Genomic DNA, 26062 nt, shown 5'->3' with positions numbered 1-26062 from the left:
AACTTATATAGACTGGTATCCACCTTGAATGAAACTAAACAGTGCCAAGCCCATAAACACAATAATGAACACAGTAGCTCAGTGATCTGGCATTATTTACAAAGTTTTTTTTTTTTCTTCTTCAAGTGTGGGTGGAATACAAGAGAGATAGTGTAGGATAGGGTTCTACGTTTGTCTCATTCGCATTTTAGTTTAGTTTTGTTTTTAAGCCACAGGCTACAATCAATCATTTATTTCTGGAATCATCTGTCTTTCCCGGCCCTATGGCAGAGAATGGGTGCTTAGAGAATGTAACATCTAAAGAGTAGGAGTGAGAAGAATTTTTGAGCATTTTAGCTGCCCTTGAGTGGAGTCATCTCTCTTCGGAAAGAGCCTCCTAACACCTGAGGTCATAGGTTAAACCCCCCCCCCCTTCTGTTTATTTATTATTTATGTTGTTTCCTTCGACAGCAAGAGATTTAAATTCCTCAAGCCTTAAGTTGTGAGTCCTCCTCTTTCTTACTTGTCTTTTTTTTTTTATCTCTTGCTCAGACGCCCCATGTTCAGAGATGCAGGGAATGCTCTCAGGGCTGCTCCCGGACTCACAGATCTCTGCGTCCTCCATGCGGGACATCCATGGCTCCATGGGTGTGGCTCGGTTAGTGGCAAGCCGTTCTGGATGGTACCCAAACCCCACACAGCCTGTGGCCGGGGAGGAGTGGCTCCAAGTGGATCTAGGAGTCCCGAAAACAGTGCGGGGTATCATCACACAGGGGGCACGCGGTGTTGACGGCAGCACCAGTGCCGAGAACAGAGCCTTTGTGAGAAAGTACCGGCTGGCGCACAGCATGAACGGAAAAGACTGGAGCTACTTCCTTGATCCTAGAACCGGCCACCACAAGGTAAGGGATTAATCACTGATCCGGTGTTCATGTTAATCCTTGAAAAAGCGTGACTTAATTTAAGAATGCAGTCATCACTGCCTTGGTTTATTAATGTAATGTGAAATTTACCACAGCATTCAACTAATAGTCTGCTGTATTCTCCATTTCTGAATCAATAGCAAGTAACAGCCATTTCATTCATTTTTGCTCCTCTCAGCAGCTCAACACTTGCGCCATCCTTTTTACTCGATCCATTCTAAGAACAAAATTCAATTATATTCAGTTATGCTGCCAGCGTTGATAACATTCCAGCGAAATCATGTACAGTTGTGTTAATTAAAACTTGTCTAGCTGAACTTCCTCCTCAGGCCATAAAAGACTCCTAAATCCAAATACCCCAACAGTTTATCTGTTTTCTCTCTCCCTCTGGCTATTTGTCTTACTCTGTTCATTAAATCTCTGATGCTGTTTTTGCTTTTTTAGATTTTTGAGGGAAACACACACTTCGACACCCCAGAGATCCGCCGATTTGATGAGATTGTGACACAGTTTATCAGGGTGTATCCGGAAAGATGGTCACCCCCTGGCATCGGGATGAGGCTGGAGATCCTGGGATGTGAACTGCCAGGTTAGAAAATGCACATGACACATGACCTATCAATCACAAATAGATGACACATTTTAAATGCTTAAAGACAGACAACATGCAGGCAACATTTCCCTGCTCATGTAGCTGAAAAGGCCACTTGACTTGTCCTTTGCCTCTTTTCCTCTTCCTCCTCTGCCATGCTGAATGCTACACCTGTCGTTATATGATGAACAGTGGCATGGACAGGTGCCCACTCCCCTCGGGGCCTGCTGCAGCTCCATAAAGAAAAGCCCGGGGGCTGCGGCCGACAGCCTGTCGCTCTGACTCTGTGTCCACATCACTATGAGGAGCGCAGGGGCTCGAGTGCCTGAGGTGGAGCCTTGGGGCATTGCCCAGCTTTAGAAAAGTTTTATCACAGTGACAAAAAAAAAGAGAGCGAAAGCTAGAGGGCAAAGAGGACTGTCAGCGCGGGGGTTAAAGTCGGTCTTTTGTGCAGAGATTGGACAAGGTTTAATATTTTTATCCAGGCTACCTGTATTAACAGTATTTTTCATATGTCATCTGTATTATCAGGTGTATATGGAACTTGGGTTTCGAAAATATTATTATCAAGGGTTAGCTTGATGATTTCTAGGAGGTGTGATTTTATTTATAAGCAGCTCCTATAGAAAAGTACAATTTTCCTTATGATGATTGATGAATCTCAAGACAGCGCTGTGTCACTGTATTAAGAGTGATGTCTGTGCAGCTTCTGCTGGCTTTGAGTAATAATCCTGCAACTCAGTGCTTTGGTTTTAGAGTTGCAAGTTTATTCAGGTTTACACTTGAGCTCTATTTCTTTAAACTGACAGAACAATAAACATAAGGCTTATACTGTATTTATTGCAATCTATGAGCAGTATGCTGTTTACACCTTTTGATTCTTTCTTAAATGTTCCAGCTTGGTTGTAGTGAGACTTCAGGTTTTGGAGAGGCTTATCATCTGCTTTCAAACACTCTGTACTTTGCTTGTTTTTTTTTTGTTTTTTTTACCTAATACCTTTGACTTTTAATGTTTGTTGTTTGGAACATAATTAAAAACTGCTCTAATTTTAAATCCTCACACATTTTAAAAGCAGAACAGCATGTGGAGTTGAAACATGTCACCTTGTTTCAATATTTTTCCATACTTATGAAGGTAGCACTTCAGTTAACACTGCGCCAGATGTTTTGTAGATACGTTGTGCAAGGCATCATGGGATTGTGGGGTATTATGGATAGAAGAAGGGTGTGGTTGTGTGCTGTAAAGTGAGTTTATACTACAGTGTGTGTGTGTGTGTGTGTGTGTGTGTGTGTGTGTGTGTGTGTGTGTGTGTGTGTGTGTGTGTGTGTGTGGTACAGTGTAGTATGTCAAGTTGAGGCAACAGAATGACTGATTCAGTGAGTAATAAAGCTGTGCAGTGCTGTCTGTGCACCAGATGTGTAAGACACAGGGGGTCGACTCTCCTCCTCCCTGCTCCTACAAACCCAGCAATACGCTCACCACTCTACACACACACACACACACACACACACACACACACACACACACACACACACACACACACACACTGCTTTTTTCCCTCAATCTCAATTACACATATGTAACCACTTGTGTGCAATTTCTTGCTTTCTGTTTATTTCATTTGCTTACACACACACACACACACACACACACACACACACACACACACACACACACACACACACACACACACACACACACACACGCGCACGCACACAGAATCCTACACTCTGCTCTCAAACTTGTTCACGCATACACCCAGTGCGTGAAGTTGTTAAAAATAATTAGTCTTTTGCGTATTTTGTCTGTTTGTTATTTTCAGCTACAATCCCACTACTTTTCAAAATGTAGTTCAACAACAGATGCCATCAAAAGCATATGTTATTATTAGTATGCCTCTCAGCACAGCACAACACTCCAGAAGACTCCAGCATGACTGAACTGTTGTTTTTTAAGGAGTTCTGCTTGCTTAAGCAGCCAGAAGCGCAAAGACATAAGAGGGGACAGAGGACAGTGCTGAGTGGACAGCACATGATGGCTATTGTTTCGGGTGAAGAGAGAGAGAGAGAAAGAGAGAGAGAGAGAGAGAGAGAGAACGGGGGAGGGAGAGAGATGTTAAATATTCAGTAGACTAACTCAGTTTCACTTCACTGAGCAGCATGATTTTCCTTACACACATCTGCTGCTACTATTATAGCCATAACCTGCTCTGATAGAAGCACACTGTACAGTGTAGGGCTGCCAAATTCCAAAAGTTTTCATTTTCTTTAAAATTCCAGTACATCAATAGATGAAGCACTTCCACACTTGATAAAGGGCTTTTATCTAAAGCATCCTGTTACCCTGAAAACTTTTATCAGCTTTAACGTACAGGCCTAACTGGCTTCTTAAACACCATAGAGTTTAAACTATTGATTTATTTAGAATATAGACCCTAAATAGGGCAAAATACATGACAAATTAATAATTAAAGCTAATTTAAGCGACTGATTTCAATAAGTGTCTAAAATTGATGCTGCCTTTATTAGTTTTAGATGCGAGCAAAAAATTAAGAAATATACATAATGTCCTTGTTTTGTAAAAAGAACATTATACTTTAAACATTCAGCGATTCAAATTTCTCAAACTCCAATTCAACCTTTACTTTTCAAATAGTGTACTATCTGTAAAAATAGTTTTTATGGTTTGGCTGATAATAAAAACACTTCTATACATATATATGTATAGTGCATACTGAGAAGATCTGAACAATAAAAAATACAATGAAAAATTCTAAGATTTATTTATATATATATATATATATATATATATATATATATATATATATATATATATATATATATATATATATATATATATATATATATATATATATAGTGAGAGAACAGTAAACTCTGTAAGCATTCACCTGGTTTTAGACTCGTTGTTACTTTTAGGAGGAAACATGGGGAGGGCTGAAGCAGAGAATATGATTGAAGGAGGGGCAGATATAATAAATAGATGAATAAGTAAAAGCCCCTCAGAGCCACCACTGAGTGAAAGCGTGAAAGACACACAGAAGGACTTTGGACTATTTCAATCTGACTGGTCCCTCCATTATTAATCAGCAGCCCTCATGCCATGACCTGACACAGTTGCCTGTGCTGAGAGGTGAGATGATAAAGAGAGACAGAGAAAACAGTGACCTCTACAGGAGCTGCTGCTAGACACTGAAAGAAAAAGAGCTCTTTTTCTTGTCCTTGTTTTGAAAAGTTCAAAAAAGTACAGTTTTGTACACTTAATGTCTTGTCTAGCCAACCTTTTTAAACTGCATTGATCTGCTGTGATAAAATAAACGGCGTCACAGCAAAGAGAAAGAAAATAAGGAAAAAATAAAAGTGTATAACATCCGATATAACACATAGAGAGCTCTGTTTATTCTCACATTTGTGGGTGGCCAGTTTTAGCTGTCATTCAAAGAATATATAGTTCAGTTTACTACCTTCTAGTCCTGAGAAATTCTCATAGGAGCATGCCTAATAGACTAGTGTTAAGAACATTTAAAAAACTTTTCATTTTCTTATCGACAGGGCGTATCCAACAGTGGAAAATTCCATGAAATTTAATCATAGTGCTCCTCTCTGCCAAGGATCGTTCTCCTCTTATGAAAACCAAACTTTCAGTAACCTCTTTAAAATAGGTCTGACTGAATCTAGAGCATATCCTTCCATGGGCTGCTAGGCACAAGGAAAGACTTCACTGTGAGGTAAACAGTGTTGGAGCAATTTATAGTATAGTTTTCTGTTGTTTAGATTGTTTGTGGAAGGTGGGAGGGAACCAGAGAACTGTGAAGAAACCCCACATTGATGCAGGGCAAACTGGCAAAACTCCCCACAGACAGTAACCTGAGCTCAGGATTAATCCATGGAAGCCTAGAGCTGTGATGCAGCTCTACTCACTGTACCACTACTGCCCTCCAAAAACACATGAACGGCATGTCTGTCATTTTTTTTATTATCAATAACAAAACAGGTAACATAATCAAATTCAAAAGGTAAAACTTTGAGAATGTCATGTTGAAGACAACTTGCTTGGTGTACATATCTTTGTATGTGAAGAGTAGGTGTGGGAGATATTAGGTCTCAGCCTGCAGCTTGCTTTGGCTCTTTGAAGCTCTCTTACACATGTTTCTGTTTAGGTCTGGGCACCAGCTACTGGCCCAGGCTTACACAGACACACACACCACACACAGGTTCAACAGTCCTTCTGTAAACACTGTCTGTTCCCAGCCATATGACTAGAAGCACCCCATGTGTATTCCTCACACATTCTCCATTAGTAATATCATATTTTTTTAAACCCCTTTCAGGTATTGGGTTTTATCTGTCCTTGTTGTTGTGTTTTAGCTGCTGGTCCCAGGTGGCAGAATGTGTTTGGGATATTGTGCTGTTGTTTGTACAATGTATCTTGGAGGGAAAGTATCTCTCGCTTCTCTCTGTGAAATATGAATATCAATAGTCCGCTTTCAAATGTTCTTGGATATGATATTTATCACCTGGAGATGATGTGCCGTTGTGTTTTCTTGGCTCTTGGGCCTTATCACAGGCCAAACAGGCATACCTGCCAGCTCTATCCCTTTCTGAGTTTGTATGTGTCTCTGTGCGCATTTTATTAAAAAATCTCAAAGAATGAAATATTTTGGGGGGGGAGATAAGATTTGTCCTAGATTTATTTTTGCAATAGCATTAATTAGCTGCATTATGTCAGTGGATTGTTTTTAAAGGGGGGAAGTAAGACAACCATGTGTGTGGAGATGCAGTTTATTAGAAGAATCCTAGACAATGACCTCCTTGAAGACGAATGAATTCTAATATAAGGACAACATTTAAGAACATCATTCATGTTTTGTCTGCAAATTAATTAGATATGAATGTTTTAATTGGCTTGGTGCTTGTAGAAATTTGTTTTGTTTTTTATTGAATCGTGGAGACGGAGACGCATTGTCTCGCTCTGCTTTAGTGCTTGATTAGGTGTGGGTGGGATGGAGTGTGTCTCTGTGTGTGTGTGTTCTGTTTTTTTCCCTGATTCTCTTGCATTTGAACTTTTATACCCTTTTTTAGACACTTTTCTCTATTATTGTTTACATCTTTTTATAAACCAGTCTTTGATTTTCAGTCCCACTTCTCATCTGCTGACCTGATTGGTCTGCACTTCTTTCCTTGGAACGAAACAGATTATTTGGTAATGCTGCATCTGCTGCCAGAGTCTGCACACAGACATCAAGTGTTTCTCTCTCTGCCTGTCTTCCTGCTTGCCAGAGGTTCAGATTAAGGTATTCTACATAATTTAACTTCTTTTTTTACTCTCAGAAAGAGCTGAGTCAATAGCCATGGATGCAGAGAGTTGAATGGAGGTTTAATGCTGTTACTCTGTCTCAGCATACCAATGCATGAGCAAAGATGACCTGACTATCAGCCCCTGCATGTAAACTAAGCCTCACACGTTACTGGGAATTCTCTGTGTTTGCTGTGAGAGTTTTAAAGCGTTCTAAACATTTTACCTGCCCTCTAGTCTGACTTCATTTTGCGTACGTATACCAGCCGAAAGAAGAAGAAGAAGAAGAAGAAGAAGAAGATACTTTCTTATTTGAGTCCAAAACTGATCAAGTGTTTATTCTTCTAGTCAAAAACGAGTAACTTGTGTGAACCAAACTCATAGAATAATCAGTCCACTGTATTTCTTATTTTTTATGCTACTGCCCTTCTGTCATCATTAAAAGGTACAGTGCATCTAAAGGGTGTTGTGTTTCTACTCTGGATACAGGTGACCTTTAGACAAAGAGGGGACACGGGTTTTTAAAATCCTACAGGGGCCATGTACGATCGTGCACACTTGCTCTGACTAATTACAAAAGAGAGAGGAAGAGTATGCGTATGTGTGTACATGTCTGTGTGTGTGTTTGCCTGCGTTTGAGCTCACTTCCCCAAGATGCAGCTCTTGCTGTGGGTTAATTGCATTTGTAAAGGGCATCAAATTAATGGACTTTAATGTCAGAAACCCAATCAGCTGGGGCTCCTCTTTCATGTCCCCTCCTGCTTATAGATATTAATAATATATTTACATAGCTGCCCTCTCTTTTCATGTTCCACAGAAGTGCCAGCTGGATTACGAGTGCTGTTCACGTATTTGCCAATTAAGCAGCAAAATGTAAAGTGTAATGACACTAATGAAACTAAGAGCTGACAATCATTAGTCACTTACCTGCTTGTTTTTCTACGTCTGAACGCATGAACGATGGTGGGACTGATTTAAAATGCGTTCTAATAGCAGTTGGACTGGATGTTTCATGCATCTGAATAATGCCGTATGTGTTAGCAGATGAGAATGGAAAGAAGGGGTAAAGAGGGATGAGGATTTTAACCTTTATCCGAGAAAAATTATTTGCAGAACAATATTAGTGTCTTCACATACAGTCTGTTTAGTTCACAGTTGTTCTCATTGGCATACCTTAACCACGGGGCACACATTCACATTTCCTGTTACACAGGAGGTGACCAATACGTGTATGTGACACATAAAAAAAAAGTATTTATGCTGAATTCCCATTGTCTGAATCGTTTCTTTTGTTGCAGTTTTTTTACTTCCACCTTTTGTCAATTCATTGTGCTAACGAATTAAATCAGCCGCCTCACAAGGTTTTAGGTTGTGAAATAATCATCAGGATGTGATCCTCTTTTTCTCTAATATATCAGCTTCATGTTACCATGTAATTTTCTGTAAATTGTACATTTGTGGTGACAATCTACACGAGAGTTCAACTTGCACCCACATTTAACCCCTTTTTGATTATTTACAGTTAAATTCCTGCGTAAATGAGCGTGCTTAAAGAGAGTTTAATGATCCATGCTGACTCATGAAAAAAGAAAGAGACACAGAGTAGCAGTGGTTTGGTTGCGGTAGCAGGTTTTGCTGATCCATAAAAAGAGCTCATATGGGTTGATGCTGCAGCCTCAGGTGCTATGATGGAGGTAAAGCTGTAAAGCTGGCAGTAATGGGGTAAAGCTGTAAGGCTGGCACTAATGGGGTAAGGCTCTTTTGGAGGTCTGTCAGTAATCGAGTGGGAGGTAAGGGGGGTTTGGATGGGGAATGATTGCAGATTGGCATAGTGATGTGAAGAGGATTAAGAAGGAAGTGCCTATGTTCTTTCAGGCTACTCAAACTCAGCTTAAACCTTCTGCTTAATTACATCACCCTTTCGGCATGTCTATCTCCCTCTCACTCTTATCTCTTTCCCCTCCCACTCGGCCAATAAGTGCTGGTTTAATCCTGCATTAGCGTTCACTAACCCTTTGCAGAGGGTTGTGTGCTTTGAATTGATTTCCAGCTGTGTGTGTGTTTTATTCAGGTTGTTTTTAAAAATTAATTATTTTCCTCTTTATTGTGTATCAGCATGTGATTCTTCCTGTCTTTGACACTTATATGCATACTTGCTCCTCCAAGGTCAGTGAAGCTAAAGCATTCATCAGGAGCAGCAGGAGCCATATGTGTGTGCACAAGAGAGAGCTTTTCTTTTTTTTTCTTTTTTTTTTACTGTAAAAGATAAGCTTCTCATGTATAAACCAGTATTTAACCTTTCCAGATGAACAAGCTGATATCTGAGGCTACAGTATATACATTTATTGTCAGTATAAAATTCTTATACCATAATTACCTCAAATTCTTATACCATTTATCTCACTTTATTTCACTCCTCTCTTCATGTCATCTGTCCCCACCAAAAATAAAACAACTTTACCAAATTTGTGTTCTCTCTCTGTCTCAGAATCCACCACTACTGTTGACACAGCCACCCCAACTCTCGCCCTTCAAGAAGAAACCACCACAGTTCAGAAGACAGGTGAGTGACAGCCAAATCAACCAAACATGACACTCTTAAACCTGAATTTTCAGCTAAGATAAATTTGCCAAAGTGGTGATTGGGACTGCGGGGGCCCTCAGCATGCACTGAGCTCTTCTCATTAGAGCTATCAATAAATGTTGTTACTTCTACTGTTCTGTACAATACCAGCACAAGCCTGACATTGAGAAATGAGTCCATCACTTCTGTTGCTGATTGTGTGCATTGCTTGTGTTTGTGTATATGCTTCCTCAGTGGTGTTATGGATGATTAAATGCATGGTAGAAAACATCTATACTTCCTGAAACACTTCCTATTCCTTATTTAGTGTTTTATGTATGAATCTTTTTTTTCCAAAATTGTAAGCTTGACAAGTAGTGGATTTATGAAAGAGAATGCGACACTCTTTCTTATACTATTTGACAGAAATAGCGAGTACAGAATAATTTTGGACAGTTTTATTTACAGTACACTTTCAAAACCGCATGTTTTGCGCCCATGATAATAATAGATTGTGGCTAGATTTGTGGAGACTTATGTGTCGATAAACAGCGGAATGCAGCAGGAGTGCTAACATTATGCTAAGCAGCCTGGCACTGTTTGTGCCCTGTGTTTGGATTGATTGCTGATGGAGGGCTGGTGCACAGCTCCATATAGATGAGGCCAGTGTGGCTCTGCTTGGCTCAGGTCCCTCTCTTATTTTCTTTCCCCTTACTCTTCCTGGCTCAAACATGCCACAATAACTCTTCCCGCAGATAGGTAATCCGCCTCTGCACTCTACTTAAGACTTTCTGTAAATGTTCAATATTAATCAGCATACAAAAAAAATCCTAATTACAGTTGAATATGCACACACATTCTCTGTAAACGTTTCTCAAGTGTCAATGTGCTCTAATAAGACTTTTTGTAAATGATATTTAACGCAATATGTCTTTATAGTAGTTGTGGCTTGCAGACTGTACGGCGTGTTGACATGCTCAGACCGTGCCAAACTTTTTCACACCTACTCAGAGTGCACGTAGAGCTGATAGGAGCTGAGATGGAAAAATAAAAGGCGGTGCACGTCAGCATTCACAGTGAGCACCGAAATAACTGGAGTGGTAGCCAGATTAGTTTTTTTAACGACACAGCAACGTGTTTATTTGGAACAAGCGTGCAGTGGGCCACCGGTTAGGAAGTGCTGACAGTGACTTGAGAGAGAAACTGGGAATAGGAATGACATAAGATGGTTATTTATACATTTCCAGAGTTAAACTGGAGAACTTCACTTCAGATATACATGTCAGTATCTCATTAGGTTTTTGCAAAATCTAATTTTTGCAGCCAGAAATCATCACTGTTGGAAAATAAATTACAAACCTGCTAATGAATTTCGGACAGATTAGGTTTAAGATTAATATATAAATATACTGCATTCTAGAGCTTTTTCTGAATCTAAAACACACCAGGTGCAGTGTGTTAAAATATATATATTTCAAGCAATTTCTATCATACTTGCTGCTTTTAGTATTTTATCATATTAACTTGTATTAAAATCCAGTTTATGTTACAATAGATAGGTTATTGAGCTTAACTATAATAAGTTGACTTACGTTTAATTGCAGTTCATGCTGATCTGCAAAACTGTAACATCATTAAAATATGAATAATAAAGTTGTGGACCCTCAGATTATTTTAGAAGAATCCCTAAGGAACCACTATGTTAAACAACAGCACAGAGAAGAGATAGAGTGAGAGTGAGAGTGAGAGTGAGAGTGAGAGAGAGAGAGAGAGAGAGAGAGAGAGAGAGAGAGAGAGAGAGAGAGAGAGAGAGAGAGAGAGAGAGAGAACATTATTCCTCTCAGGGCCTGTTAAGTTCAGTTTCTGGAACGGGAATATGGATTTCACTGGTTAGAGTCTCAGGGCATTGATAAAATCTGTGAAAATGTGTGTGTGTGTGTGTGTGTGTGTGTGTGTGTGTGTGTGTGTGTGTGTGTGTGTGTGTGTGTGTGTGTGTGTGTGTGTGTGTGTGTGTTTGTGTGTGTGTGTGTGTGCGTGCACTTTTAAATAATTGTATAATTTAGATGGCAGGATATGGGTTTTCTGAAAGTAATACGTATAACTTTCTTTTTCTGTTTCTGCACTCCCTGTTTCTTTCATTCTTTCATTTCCAGCTTCCACCACCGTATCGTCTCTGGGTGGGTTGTGTGATTTTGAGCAAAATATGTGTGGCTGGACCCATGACCCCACAGGTGATGTGAACTGGGCTTTGCATAGCCCTTCCAGTCCTGGTCTGGACCTGCCCCTGGGAGTTGACGGTATGGAAATCTTTCACATATTTTCACATATCAACCATATGCACATGTGCAATATCCCATCACAAAATAATCCAATAACATTATATTAAGTGTCTTCTTATATGGTGCATTTATTGCACTTCTCTATCTTTGATAAAGACATAATGGAAAGAGCTCTTGCACTGGCAAATGGCTACTTGTCTATCGTGCTTAAAAATTATGTATAATTAGATTTGACCATAATTAATAGCGCGCACTATAAACAGAAACCTGTGCTCTGTCTAAAAGCCAGGGCTGTATATCTAATTTAGGTAGGTATATAGGTAGATAAGAAATAAATAGCAGCATGTACAGTGACTCATAAAGACTTTCATTTGCCCTTGCAACAAATGCACACACCCCATGCTTCAGCAGCCTGTTATTGCTGGAGTAATTATTGTGATAGCTGAAGTCTGAAAATAGTCCCCTCACTGTCACATCTCTCCTGTGTAAAGAACTCTGGTCACTTTTTCATATCCCTCTTAAAGCAGTGGGGCAAGCGTTTCATGTGAACCATCAAACCTATATACATACATACACACACATACCCCCTGCTCCCAAGGATCTCCTATGCAATATACCATCTGTGTTTGTCCATCTGTGAACTTATTTAAAAACAGAATCAGAAGCCGAGAGGAAAGAATTCTCTTCTGTTTAAAACATTACAAAATCCAATATTCTCCTATCCTTTCTTCCAATCAGTATCCTCTCCTCTCTCTCTCTTTTTTTTTTTTTCTTCTTTCTTCTTTCCTCATGGGGGAATAGTCCTTTCACATTTGATAAATTTTCCAAACTAAGGCTTTGACCTGTTTAACCCATTCACTTAATGATTCTCTAACTTAATGCACATATTCTGATCCCTCCATGTTGTAACTAAAAGAAGAGCCGAGGTGAGAGGGCACGCGTTCCCACAGCTTAATTAACTTCAATGGAACATTGTAATGATGCTCATCGACTAGCCTGTTCTGCTCCTATCCTCCTCTATAGGCACATCACTGTGCTAAATATCCACTCAATCACAGTAAAGCCTCTTTAAAAATGGCTAATTCATTCTTATTCCTTGGATATAAAGCAGTGATCCTTATTGATTGGACACTCAGTAGGTTGTTACATCTCACACCTATTATAGTCATGGTAGGAAAATAATTTACCAAGTGTAATAGGGTTTTTGGATAAAGCTATTTACATTGTTTTAGATTGATTAAGTGTTCTAAATATTACTTAAGGTATTGTATCTTTAGGAGAAGAAATGCTGCACAGTTATATTTAAGTAAAGTGCCTGCAATGACCGAAAACAAACGCTGAGTTTAAAATCATACATGTTCATTTTTACATATATATATATATATATATATATATATATATATATATATATATATATATATATATATATATATATATAGAGAGAGAGAGAGAGAGAGAGAGAGAGAGAGAGAGAGAGAGAGAGAGAGAGAGAGAGAGAGAGAGAGAGAGAGAGACCTTTTTTTTTTTTTAAATAGATTTGCGAAATGCTGATTACACAGCACCGGGTGTATCAGCAAAGTTAATTTCAGTAAGTAGTAAAGCTAAAAGCTTCAGTTTATTTACATGAATAATGCTATACCAACATATACTGTTTATAAGTTGTGTAACCACCATCTTTTTTCCATTCTCATTCTCATATGAAATCAGTCACACCTGCTCCTGATGTAGTGATTGCTATGATTACTTGCTAGAAATTAAATACAAGCAATTTTTTTTTAAATATCATTATGCTATGATTGGTAATGTGTATTTTGGTATTCAGGTTTCTTTAGCATATTTATTTGTAAAATTTTTTTCTTTCTTACTAAAGTGACATCAGTGTGAATGCAGACACTAAGCTCTATAATTTCGTTAAATAAAAGCCAATACAACAAACCTGCTCTTGTTTTGAGAGTTTCCTCTGCTGACTGATGAAGGAAAGTGGCACAATCATTCATTTAAATAGGCCCTAAACTGAAGTGTTGTTCTACCCACTGAGCCATGCTGAGACACAAACAGGGCTAAATATAGTTATGGCAGCATTCAATAGCTCGTGTTCTCTTTAGTGCAGATCTGGTGATGATAACGGTTGAGCTGCACCCGAAAGATACAGTGACACCTTTTAGAAGTTTAATGGAGTTCCACGACTCTCAGCTGGTAAGAGGACTACTGTGTCACTCAGTCAGTGAACTATGGAGTTTAACACAATCCCTCTGGTGGAACGATCCTCTGCTATGCATTCAGATAGAAGTGTAAAGAGGAATTTGAGAATCCTCTATTCAACACATCTATGCTGCACAATGAATAAGGGTATTCTTTTTTTTCAGACTGGTGTTTGTTCAAAGATTTATTAATTTGAACAATTACGGCCTTGCAATGTACTATGCAAGAACCGGATGTTTTTTGCTTTTGTCAGTATTAACATTGTATGAATGATTTTAACAAATGATTATTTTGATTTTGAGCAAAAATAAGCAAGACTATTTTTTCATCATTATTATGCAGTACTCTTTGTGTGTCTGGTGTAGAAGTTACACAAGTTTGCATTTGCTCCCATCATTCTTACTGTAATGAGTCAGGGTGTGTGCAATTAGTTGTGGCTTGTCAGCTGTCCTAAGGGTTCATGTGTTCAGACCCTGCCAAATTTTTTCACACCCTCTCAGTCTATACGCACAGAGCTACAGGGAATATATTATGTGCACAGAAATAACACAAGGTTTGACCTGCAATTATTTTTTTGTCCTCTCCCTCATTTTCATTAACCTCCTTTTCAATCCACATCTATTGCAGATTATGGCGGCTTTCTATACCTGGAGGCGAGTCCTGAGACTGAGAATAAGCGTGCAAAGCTCTTGAGCCCTGTGGTGGGACCCGAGCAAGGACCACTCTGTCTGCTTTTCCGCTACCAATTCTCAGGAGAAGCCCAGGGACGGCTGCAGGTTCTGATTCGCAACGACAATCAGGATGAAACCCTTCTCTGGACTCTGAAAGCAGATGAGGACCACAAATGGCAAGAAGGACGAACTATCCTGCCTCAGTCCCCAAAGGAGTACCAGGTGAGGAGATGAAGTCTGTCAGGTCTTTCCTTAGAGTCTAGATTCATCTCTCAGACAGGAGAAGGTGTGAATCTGTTCAAGCTCTTTTGGTTTCTCATTATCAAGTGCCAACATAAGCTGGTGCTCTATCCCAAAAGTATATTTCAACATTGCTGTAGGACAGAGCAAGTAATTAGTAACTGAGAAACTGACTTTAAAAAAAAAAAAACTTTTTACATGCAGGAGCAAAGAAAGTATGGTCGAATTTTGTAGAATCTTGGGACTTTTGTCCATTTTGCATGTTTTGTGCAGTTCCAGAGATGGCACATGGTGTGCAAGTGGTTTGCCAGTGTTCAGTGTTCTCCAAAGACAATGGGTGAACAAAACATTTGTGAATCTAAAAGACATTACACCACATTAAAAAGAAAAATATTTTAATACCAATGAACAAAGTAACATGGTGTAATTTGTAAGTACATCATAATATAGAATGTATACATTATTTTAAACCCATAGTATTTGGTTCAATTGTAATAACATTAATACGACTATATATCTAAAATTTCTGACTCTCTGTTCTATCAGGTTGTCATCGAGGGCTTGTTTGAGCACAGAAACCAAGGCCACATTTGGATCGACAATATCCATATGAGTTCTAGCACGGAGCTGGAACAGTGTACTGGTAAGTCAAAAGTCTTCATTATTCCCATTTTGCCCTTTTTTTTTTTTTTTTTTTTTTACCTTTTCACCTTCTATATGTTTATCTGTTTATCCATGGCAGGCAAAATATCTTGTGACATCTCAGGCTCATTCAAGTTCACTGCAAAATGAGTGAGCTCTCATAATTCAGTCTTCACACTGCTCAATGAAACTAGGTCACACTTGCCTTGTGGGCTCTGATCCTAATCTGGGTTTAATCAGATTTTTCTTCTTCATCTCACTTTTTAGCAATTAGAGCTTTCCAGAGTTGAGGAGGGGAATTATTAGACAGCCGTCTTCTCAGATAGGAATAATTTTTTTGTAGATACACACAAGAGACCTTGTAGAGAAGTCAGCATTTGCAGTGTAGCTCTGTACCCATTATAGAGAAAAATACACAGGGTTTTCTCTGTGGAACATTCTCTTCTCTTTCGCATGTGATATGCATAAAAGGCCAGATAATTAATAACTGTTGCATTGTACACTTTCTTTTCTTAATGTGACATTTGGGAGTACACTTATCAATTAGTGCTGTGCAGCTTGGACACAACAGCACTCGCACTTATGCCAAACCAGCCCCTGCTCTATGTGCACAGCTTTTTCTAATTGTGTCTGCATTCCAGACTTTTCTAAACACCCCTTCTGTTTTCTGAGAATGTGCAGAGCACGCAGGCGCCTGTTCCTCTTCGTTGTCTGTCTTTTCATTTTCCACTCTCTCCCACTCTTTTTTCCCCTCATCAGCATAGCTATTCCCCTATGTGTTTGTGCAGATCTGAAGGGCCTCAAAAAGATATCCTTTAGTCAACTGACATTCACACTTAAAGAAAACTTCTGCATTTTCAACCAAACTATATGAACAAAAGTATTGGGACACCTGACTTATGTGTTCAAGCCATATGTGGATTGGAACACTGACTGCACCCCAGGCCTTCGCAACCTACATCAATACTTGACTCTGTGCCCTTGTGGCTGAATGAGCACAAATCTCCACAAGCACACTCTAAAATCTAGTGAAACATCTTCCCAGAAGTGTGGAGGGCATGACCAAAACAAATAGGGACTATGTGTGAAATGGGATGCTCAAAAAGCACATATGAAACTTATGGCCAGGTGTCCATAAACTTTTGTCCATATAGAGAATTCTGGGTTTGTTTGAATTCAATTTTCTAGAAATGGCGATGCTTCCCTCCATTAAGAAAGGCACAAAAAGCATTTTGAACTGAAAATCAATTATATTTAAAGTCTTAGGGCAGTTGATAGGGGATCAATGATGATTTGTACAAAATGTATTTTTGTACACCCGTCTTCTTCAATTTGGCATTCAAAAGGTTTTGTAAATTAAACTCTTGTATAATTTGTTTTCTAAGACTACATCTCCAGTTTGTGGTTATCCGTTTACAGTGTGTTTTTAAAGTTATGATTGCCTGTGGATACCACAAAACCTCAGGGAAATATAATAATGCAATTACTTTTACAGTATTGCTTCAGTGTGAAAAGTTGAACAAAAGAAAACGAAAAAACAAGTTGGTAAAATGTGTTTTTATGTCTGCTAAATCCGAACACAGAAGTCAACAACTACCTACAGGCTTTAATTATCAGTGAGTTCATATTGGAAAAAAGGCTTGTGGGCTTTTTTTTTTTTTTTTTATTCTTGTTGAAAAATAATAATGAATTATTTCTTTAAGGATTCAATACCAATGAAAGTTAGCCAATTACACATCAATGCTTAACCTTAATGAAAGCCAGTCTATATTATTAACTCCAGGCTTTTGTATTGTATTTTACTTTTAATTGGTTTATTCTGCAATCTAAACTCACTTTGCATTTTTCTCTTATTTCAGAACCCTTCCCTGCCTTTCCACCGGAGATGACTGGTAAGTCTTCTTGTCATGTATTCCTGTGCAGATGTTTTTGCTTCCTGCTTGTTGCCCAGCACAGCTTGCGGCAGCTGATTTGCTCTGTCAGAGACCATCTATTGGTTGAGTGTTGTGTCCTTTTTGTGATCGAGCTCCACAAATACGTTTATAGCAAGCTGAATTAGATCCGTTGTATGTGAGACACATGTGTTTGTGTACTCTTCAGCATCATCACCGTTATCATCGTTACCTTGCCATTCGCAGCATGGACAGTATCCCAGCATGCAAATGATGTTTTATGTGAAATACTCTGTGATGTTTTGTTGTTAGTATTGTGGTGATGAACTGTGATGATCGTGGCATAAATGTGGATGCAGCACCAGCACTTTTTCGCCACACATATACTGTAGCGCCAGTGCAGCATCCTGACCCTAAACAAGCAGGCAGCTTTCGACATTAAGTTTAGATGAGTTATCGCTCTGTAGTCAGCATGAAAGGTTGTGAGGAATGGAGACAGTAGGTTCAGTGGGCAGCAGTGCCATAAGTTATATTAGTGCACAGGCTCTCTAAATGACGTATTCCTCTACTATCATCACATGCTCTTCTCTATCTCTCTCACTCTCCATATATTTTCCACTGCCTCATATTCCTTGACTCTCCACCTTTGTGGGTTTCCTTCGCTTTGTATCGGCTATATCTTCCTCTCTTCATCTCTCTCCCGCTGACTCTCTGGATAAATTTAGATCCATATAAGGAGTGCTCTTGACTCTGGAGAAATGTGCGATTGATTTTTTTAGTGGAATTCGCTTTGGTTTCTCCTTATATCCTTAGACAGCTTACAGCTTAGCACAAACATGGACAACTTGAATTACACGTGCTTTAAAAAAAAAAATATTTATGTAGAGATGGAAAATTAGATTAGATGAAGGTGGTGATATTGGGAAGAGGGGGGCTTTGTTAGTGGCAGGGATTTACTAGAGTTGGCATGTGTGTGTGTGTGTGTGTGTGTGTGTGTGTGTGTGTGTGTGTGTGTGTGTGTGAGGGAGTAAGAAAGATGGGTGACTTGGTTCCTTGCAATGCTGAATGGGGTTCATGGAGGAGTTTGGCTTGAGGCAGATGAAGCTGGCACTGATCCATGCATGAAAGAACAGACAACACAAATAGACACATAACAACACATCAGGACTTTAGTGTATGCATGTGCACGTTCACTCACACACTACCATACACAATGACACGTTAAAAAATCTCAATCTCTCTCTCTCTCTCTCTCTCTCTCTCTCTCTCTCTCTCTCTCTCTCTCTCTCTCTCTCTCTCTCTCTCTCTCTCTCTTCTCTCTTGCTCTTTCTCTCTCACACTTTCTCTTTAGCTGAGAATTTGGCTTTTTCATAGAGACACTTCCTGTTGTTATATAACATTTAAGCGATTAGGAAAGCTCTGTGATCTCAGTTAGGTTAGATTAATGGAACAAGCTCAAAAAAATATATTTTTTTACCACACCATGTAACATTTTTTTTACACATAATTTATTATTACACAATTTAAGATCTGGTCCAGCGAAAATTTGGAAAAAGCTTGAATCAGCTATCGGCTTGAACAAATCATAAATAACAAGGGCTCGGGAGAGCAACATGCATGCACATCTGCCTGTCTGTGTGCAGCAACTGTTTGTTTCATTTCTGTGCAGCAAATCAGAGCCAAAAGCCAATATAACAAAAAATATATATATATCTAACAATCGTAAAATCAGTCATGCTGGCATTAAGCATTGCAGTCTGCATGCTTCTCTACCCCAAGCCAACTTTTCTGTGTCTGTCCATTAGGGGGAGCCCTTCCTGGCATGAGTGATCCCACTGTAGACACTACAGTGTCCCTGCAGCCCATGCCCACCTACTGGTATTACGTTATAGCTGGAGGGGGCGCACTGGTGTTGCTGACCTCCATCACACTCCTCATGGCGCTGTGCTGCCATCGCTACCACCTGGCTGCCAAGAAGAGCCAGCACTCTGTTACCTACCACAGCACCCATTACCCAGGTGGCACCGCTACGGCACCCGCAGTGGAGCCCATGCTGACCATTAGACAGGAGAAACACGAGCCGTGCTCCCAGTGCTAAGTTGAGAAGGCATGATGGAGACTGAGACTATGAAGAGGGTTTTAGACTCTCACTCGCGAATATTCTGCTGCTTCATAACTACCAACAGGCACAGACGCCCAGCGATGCACCCGCAGTGCCCTTCAGGAAGGAGTTTGCACCAAGGATGACCTACACACCAATTAATATGGAGATATTTGAAAGTTGCCAAGAAGACTTTTAAAAGCTCTTAGACGCTTAAAATTAGTAGAAAGGAAGGTGACATGCAATCGTGGCCCTTTCAAAACTTTGGACCTGTGTGAAGCTCTGATTGGAGTTTTGCAGTGTTTGCATTTCCAGCTCGGAGTTTGTTGAGAAGACACGTGTGTCTAGCCAGAGTCCTGATTGGCAGAAAGCCACCTCTGTGTGTGTGTGTGTGTGTGTGTGTGTGTGTGTGTGTGTGTGTGTGTGTGTGTGTGTGTGTGTGTGTGTGTGTGTGTGTGTGCATGCACTTCTCTTGCTCTCTGGGTCTCCCTGGAGAGAGTGGCTGGATGAGAACCTGACTTGGCAGGGTTCGGGTCTCCTGCTTGTGACCAATCCTGTTGCCAAAGGGAAACGGGCTGTGCAGTGCTGCCAGAACTACTGAGAGAAGAGAAACTGAAAAGTGATATGAGAAAAATGCACGAAAGAAAGCAGTATAATGCTGTGTCACATTAAAGAGTTCGCATGTGGACTGAATAATGCACGCACATACACTCATACACACCCTTTGACAATGAAGAGAGAGTAAATGGGGGGGAATTAAAGCTAGTTAAATATGCCTTGTAAGCAGCAGTGTAACAGATTCACAGTTTTTTCTTTAGAAGGAATATGTCTTTGTGTGCCTTGTTGGTCCATGTGTGTGTGTGTGTGTGTGAGTGTGTTTGTGTAGTTGGGTGGGTGGATGTATGAGTGCTAGGTGGGTGCATGGGTGCAGTTGCTATCTCAGACTCACTCCACCTACCGTTTTACCTTCATCCTCCTTTCCCCGGCGAGTCTGTCTCCCAACTGAAGGGCATATCCAGAAGGAAGATCTACATATATCTGTCTTTTGATGTGTACATTTTATTTCTTGACTGTCTTATGAAGCTCTGTAACTTGCTTTGGTACACCTGTCTCTAAAGATGTTTGATTTTTTCTATATGCAAAATTGATGTGACCCTGCCTTAGCCAGTCTTACACCTCTGAGCAACCCACAATCTTTAAGTCTCATCATTGGCCTTAAATATACAAGTGGCACAGGGCTGTTCAATGCCAGTCACTAAAGAGCCTCACTTTTTTGCAGAAAATACTTAATGTAGTTTACTAAATGTACTTTATATGCTAGTTATTTTCTGTAATATTTTTATATCACACTTGATATGTCATAGTTGCTGACTGAAAGGCTAAATGGAAATTCATATGCACATGACTGATGCACTGACTAACGATCAGCGTCCTCTGGTAGCCAGTCACGTCTGTTGACTTCTGTTGCTGTTTTGACTGCTTTCGGCTGTTTTTATAGGCTTGTATGGAAGCGGAGAGTGAAACTCAAGCTGTGAATGTGTGGCTTTGCTTGGCTGCTTCGCTTCATGTTTGACAGTGGTGGGGCTTTGCCATGTTTGATAGCACTGCAGAGAGTGAGAGAACTCACAGAATCTATATGTCTCAACACACTGTGTCAAATCTGATGGCTTTCCTTATGGATCCTTCTCTATCACAAATTATACAGGATTATTTTTGTGCAATTATCATATTTGGAAATGCATTTATATGGCATACAAATCTTGATGTTTAATGATGTGCATTCTGTAACACATGTTCATCCTGAAGTGTCTGATAGCTTTAAAGTGTGTGTTTTTCACTTGATTAAGAAGGTATTAGGTTTAAAGGTTTTTTGACAATCCCCAACTAAATGTATTTTTCTTCTTTCAAAAACCCACTGATGATCTAAAGATCTTGAATTTAAGAATAGTGTGAATCAAAAGACTGGATTCATATCGTATTCATAACCAATAAACACACAACACAGCCAAGATACGCAGCCTCATGAACATTCCATAAGCATATTCCCTTTAGTCTAAAAGAGTTTGAGGCATAATCTATTATAAAAAGAAAGCTGGCCTTTAGGTTGTGGCTTCAGGTTTTGACAGCATCAGATGCATTTTTGGGATTAAAGGAGAATGTAAATCCCAATATCTTCTTATGTCCTCCGTATGACAATAGTTGAAAATAATCCTCCATTACAGAGACGCAGGCCATTTCGCCCCCATTAATCTGCTCTTCACAAAAGAATGCATAGAAAGGTGGAAGAGGAGATCAAAGCGAGAGGTCAGCCTAAAGATACACCAGCTTTGGTTCGGCCCAGAGTCTGAAGGGGTTTGCTTAAGAACACAAAAGCACATGAAAGTCGCTGGCAGGCAGCCAGATAGAGCACCTGACCTGGCACACCCGTGATGACGCTGGGAGAAAAAAATAGTACTCTCTCACTCCCTTTTCCATCTTTCTTCCTCTCAATCCCTGCGAACATTAGATCCCTGTTAACAAAATTACAGCCATTTTAATGAGGCCACGATTCAAGCAGGCCTGTCAATCATACATAAAACAGGCTGTCATTATGGCTTTTGTTTAAGATTTTAATGCTAAAAGTACAATGGCAGGGTTTTTCTTTTAGTGATGGCAGCCCTATCACTGGCTTCCAAGCTTTTTTTCTCGCAAACAATGCAAAAAATAAAAGCCAACCCACATTACCACGCTTACCCCTTTCTATAAATAATGATGTTTGTCAATTTGTCTTATATATTGGCAATAGGAAATCCACATTTCATTTTTTTCTTTCAGAACCCTTTATTTTATTCTACCTGTAAATATAGCTTATAGGCTCATGTGTTTCAGTCTGACATAAGGCTTTTAACACAGACTACCCAATAATAATGTCTTCAAAGTATTTGATTTTCCCGTAGGAATGTTAGCTTTGAGTGGTTTTATTTATGAGCAGTAATTTTTCCCCCCACCCACTAAAACTGACAGGTTCGCAGAAATACAATCTGGTCTCGATGTGCTTTTATATCAGCCATGCCTGCCTCGTGCGATTTCTATGTAGCACTAAATATTTCTAATTAGATAATGGGTCGATTGCATTTTATTAAGCCTGCCGTAAGCATTCTTTCTCTGGACCCTTTTCCTTTTGCTGTCCATCAAAGGATATTAATGAGCAAAAGCACTTAGGTCCTCCTGGCCGTATACAAACCCCACAGTGCCAAGAGCCTGCCTCAGCACAAAAACACACTGCGTATGCACAGACTAATATGTGGTTTTAGAAAGTTATTGTAATATTATTTAAGGTTGTTATGCTTCCATCATCGTATAATAGAAGTTTTTTTGTTGGAGATTAAAATTTCATTTTAAACCAATCTGACAAAGCAGCTTTAATAGTTTGGAAAACATTAGTATTTATCTTAAATATATTTTGATCCTGGTGTAGTGTATTATATTTGTGTTTCGCTTCATATTCATGGTCTCAAGATTTCAATCTCTGGTACATTTGTGGCTGTGTGCTCCCTGCATCCTCTCTCTTTGTGTATATTGGGTCTTGACTGGGATTGTCTCTTTAATGTGCCATTTCTGCCCTGCACTTCAGCCTGTTTCAATAAGATTTGAGGAATATTTTAGCCTGTTGAATTTTATGGTCTTGGAAAATGTTGTGCGGAATGTAATAATAAAGTGATATTTTTCTACAAACTGCTTCCGGAGTGTTTTATGGTGCTAGCAATTCTACACTTCATGTGCATTTGTTAACTGATTCCGGGTGACGTTTTTTTCATTATGCCGGTGCTTAAAATGTAAAATATACTGCATGTGTCAGTTCTGCTTCGGTGAATAGCCAATAAACAGTGTGTTATTGAGGCTGCTTAAACTTGTATTTTCATGCCATTAGAATGTGAGTCATAGCACACAGCATACTCTCATTTAGCAAAAACATGCAAGGATGTGCTCTTATTTGTCTTTGTGATATCTCAAGCTGAACCCGAATAAAATGGCTTCTTGTGTTTGTTTTCTTTTCAGAGCGAAGACCTGTCGAATTTGGGAACAATCCTCTGTTTCATGACAGAAATCGCCTAGATCAAGGTAAGCCCAAGCAAGGTGTGGTAGAACATTGGCAGGTGTAGTTTTTTTGTGTGTATGTGTGTATATATATATATATTTTTTATATATTTTCTTAGATCCACAGATGCAACAGTAGAGAAAGCCATATAATTGTATTAAAATGAAGCATTGTATAAAACACTAAACAGTTTAATGTGACCAGTCATGTCCTCCATATTCTCTTTATAGGTTTTTCGTTTTCTGCATGGAGCACCCCGGAGCCTTCCCGTAGTCCTCCAGTGACACGTGTCTCTGAGAAGGACAACGCCTGGCTGTTAACTCTGGATCCAATCCTGGTCACCATCATTGTAATGAGTTCTCTGGGTGTGCTGCTGGGCGCCGTGTGTGCTGGCCTCCTGCTTTACTGCACCTGCTCCTACAATGGCCTCTCATCCAGGAGCTCCACCACGCTGGAGAACTACAACTTTGAGCTGTATGATGGTATCAAGCAAAAGGTGATCAACCAGCAACGCTGCTGCTCGGAGGCCTGAAGTCTTGTCGCAACTGTTTCAGCCTCCCTAGAGCTCAATCACAAGACTGTGAATGGACCTCACTTTCCTGCCAATGGCCCACCTGCCACTCATAGCAGTTCTCTGATTCGTCAGTATGATTCACAGGTGCTCCCAGTGGACAGTGGGAAAATATCGACACATATCAATTGAATGCCTATCCCAAAAAATCATTCACGAAATAAAAAAAAAATGTATATGACTATAGATTTGTAAAGATAAAAAAAGATCTAAAAGTGGTTAATGGGAGTTAGAAGTGAGTGGCACTAGAACTTTGTTAATGGATCATCGCTTGTGAAGTCTTGGCCTCCATTTTGTGAAAGACGTGGTCTAGAAGATTGTGGACATGTTGTTTAGTTTTTAGACCTGTGTCTTTATACACATCTGCTTGAGTTATTGCTCTGTACCATAGCCATTCTTCTGCCATCTTTTTGAGCAGTGTCAAACCTTTTTAAGCCAGTCTTATGCTTACGTTCAGTCTGTTTTTGTTGTGATTCATTGTTATAAGACGCGGTTAGATGAAGAAGCCGAAATGTTGTATTATGTTTGGAAAAAAAAAATGCTTTGGCTAAGTTAGATTCAAGTATTAAGATTGTCTATGGTGTTCTTTTGCTTTTTTTTGTTGGATCTATACACAATGCAAACCGCTATGTGAACCACTGAAGCATTGTTTTAATTGCAACCTATGGATTGCGAAAGGAGATAAGAGCCAGTGAGTTCGAGTGTTGGAGACAAGGTGGAAGGCTTCTCCACCCACAGACCGACGGTCTTCACTACATTCATGTTTCTTTATCCCATCCCCTAAAGTAAATGGACTTGGCAAAGAAATAGAGACTTAATTGAGGAAGGCGGGAAAAAATCCCCAAGCTTCTTATATGGACCCACAAGTGAGCCTTAAGCGAACAGTCTTTGGAGGGGAGCCATTTAGAAACGCTGGTTCTTGGGTTTTAAACCTCCAGAGCATCGGTGAAATCGGGCCTTATGCTTTCTTTTATTTCACACATTTTCACACACAATGTTTGTTATGGCTTGAAAAGTAAAAGGTCAACACCACCACAAGTGCGGGTTTGCTGTAGAACAGAAACACGGGAAGAAATTTCACAGTGTGTTTGTTTCATTGTGAATTTGGGAGAGTGAATGCAATTAAATGTGCTTATTTCTTATTGCACCCTCTGGCTGTCCCTACAGTGCCCTACAGATGCATCCTAGGAGCTTTTGGAATTGTGGTGGGGTGTTCTGATTAAGATGTGCTGTAAGCTGAAACAGATAGGAACTGCTTAGCTGTTCTGGGGGAGTGAAAGAGACTGAAACAAAAAAAGAAATAAAAAGAGGGAGCGAAGTTTTGTTCAGCTCTGTTGTCACTGGATGTTGTTGAGTCTTTTCCAAGTGCCTTGGAGCTCTGACCTGTTTTAGCTTTGCTGCAGAGCTGTGAAAGTATTACCTCTACTGTCTGGGACAGGGGGCCAACACCAAAAGACATGGAAATCCCGGCACTGGTCAGATGATTCAGAATTTCCTGTTTGTAGACTTTGTACAGAAATATGTTCTTTTTATTGGTATTATTATTATTATTATTATTATTATTATTATTATTATTTAATAAAGGATGAATAACTGATTTACATGCGATGTGGAATGTCATTTTACTTTATTTTGCATGAATGAGATAATGGATAAAACTATGGTTATTTCTGTATTTCTTTCTGTCTATAAAAATCATTCACTCATTTAAACTCATATGTTGAGCAGCCTGAAAGCTTTCTCCCCAACAAACACACACTCCCCCGCCATTGCAGTCTCCCGCCCTCATTTCCATGTCCCTGTGAGGTCATATTACTCATCACACCAGGCCCTGTTCATTAGGAGTTAGTCATCTAATTCAGTCAATCTGTTTAAGGTTTTTCCTACTAAATTCACACACACACACACACACACACACACACACACACACACACACACACACACACACACACACACACACACACACACACACACACACACACACACAACATCTCAGGATCAGTAGATGACTTTCA

The 26062-nt window shown here is 39.7% G+C and overlaps 1 protein-coding gene across 2 annotated transcripts in view; it reads left to right on the top strand.

The window, feature by feature from the left end:
* The window catches only part of nrp2b (neuropilin 2b), a 68470-nt gene extending 42817 nt beyond the window's left edge, over positions 1 to 25653 (top strand). Inside the window, exons 9-17 of one of the 2 annotated variants that reach the window (XM_083538000.1) lie at positions 532 to 881; positions 1347 to 1491; positions 9297 to 9371; positions 11525 to 11668; positions 14480 to 14745; positions 15310 to 15406; positions 17265 to 17297; positions 23437 to 23499; positions 23707 to 25653. In XM_083538000.1, coding sequence (XP_083394126.1) covers positions 532 to 881; positions 1347 to 1491; positions 9297 to 9371; positions 11525 to 11668; positions 14480 to 14745; positions 15310 to 15406; positions 17265 to 17297; positions 23437 to 23499; positions 23707 to 24008 — 1475 coding nt within the window. In that variant the 3' untranslated portion in view covers positions 24009 to 25653. Of the gene's footprint in view, positions 1 to 531; positions 882 to 1346; positions 1492 to 9296; positions 9372 to 11524; positions 11669 to 14479; positions 14746 to 15309; positions 15407 to 17264; positions 17298 to 19102; positions 23113 to 23436; positions 23500 to 23706 lie in introns of those variants that run through there. The other variant, XM_083538001.1, reaches the window with a different exon arrangement.
* Positions 25654 to 26062: the final 409 nt, after the last annotated feature.

This window comes from Silurus aristotelis (assembly GCF_946808225.1).
Source record: "Silurus aristotelis genome assembly, chromosome: 3".
NCBI lineage: Eukaryota > Metazoa > Chordata > Actinopteri > Siluriformes > Siluridae > Silurus > Silurus aristotelis.
The sequence above is the reverse complement of the archived record's forward strand: the minus strand, read 5'-3'. Positions and strand labels throughout refer to the sequence as shown.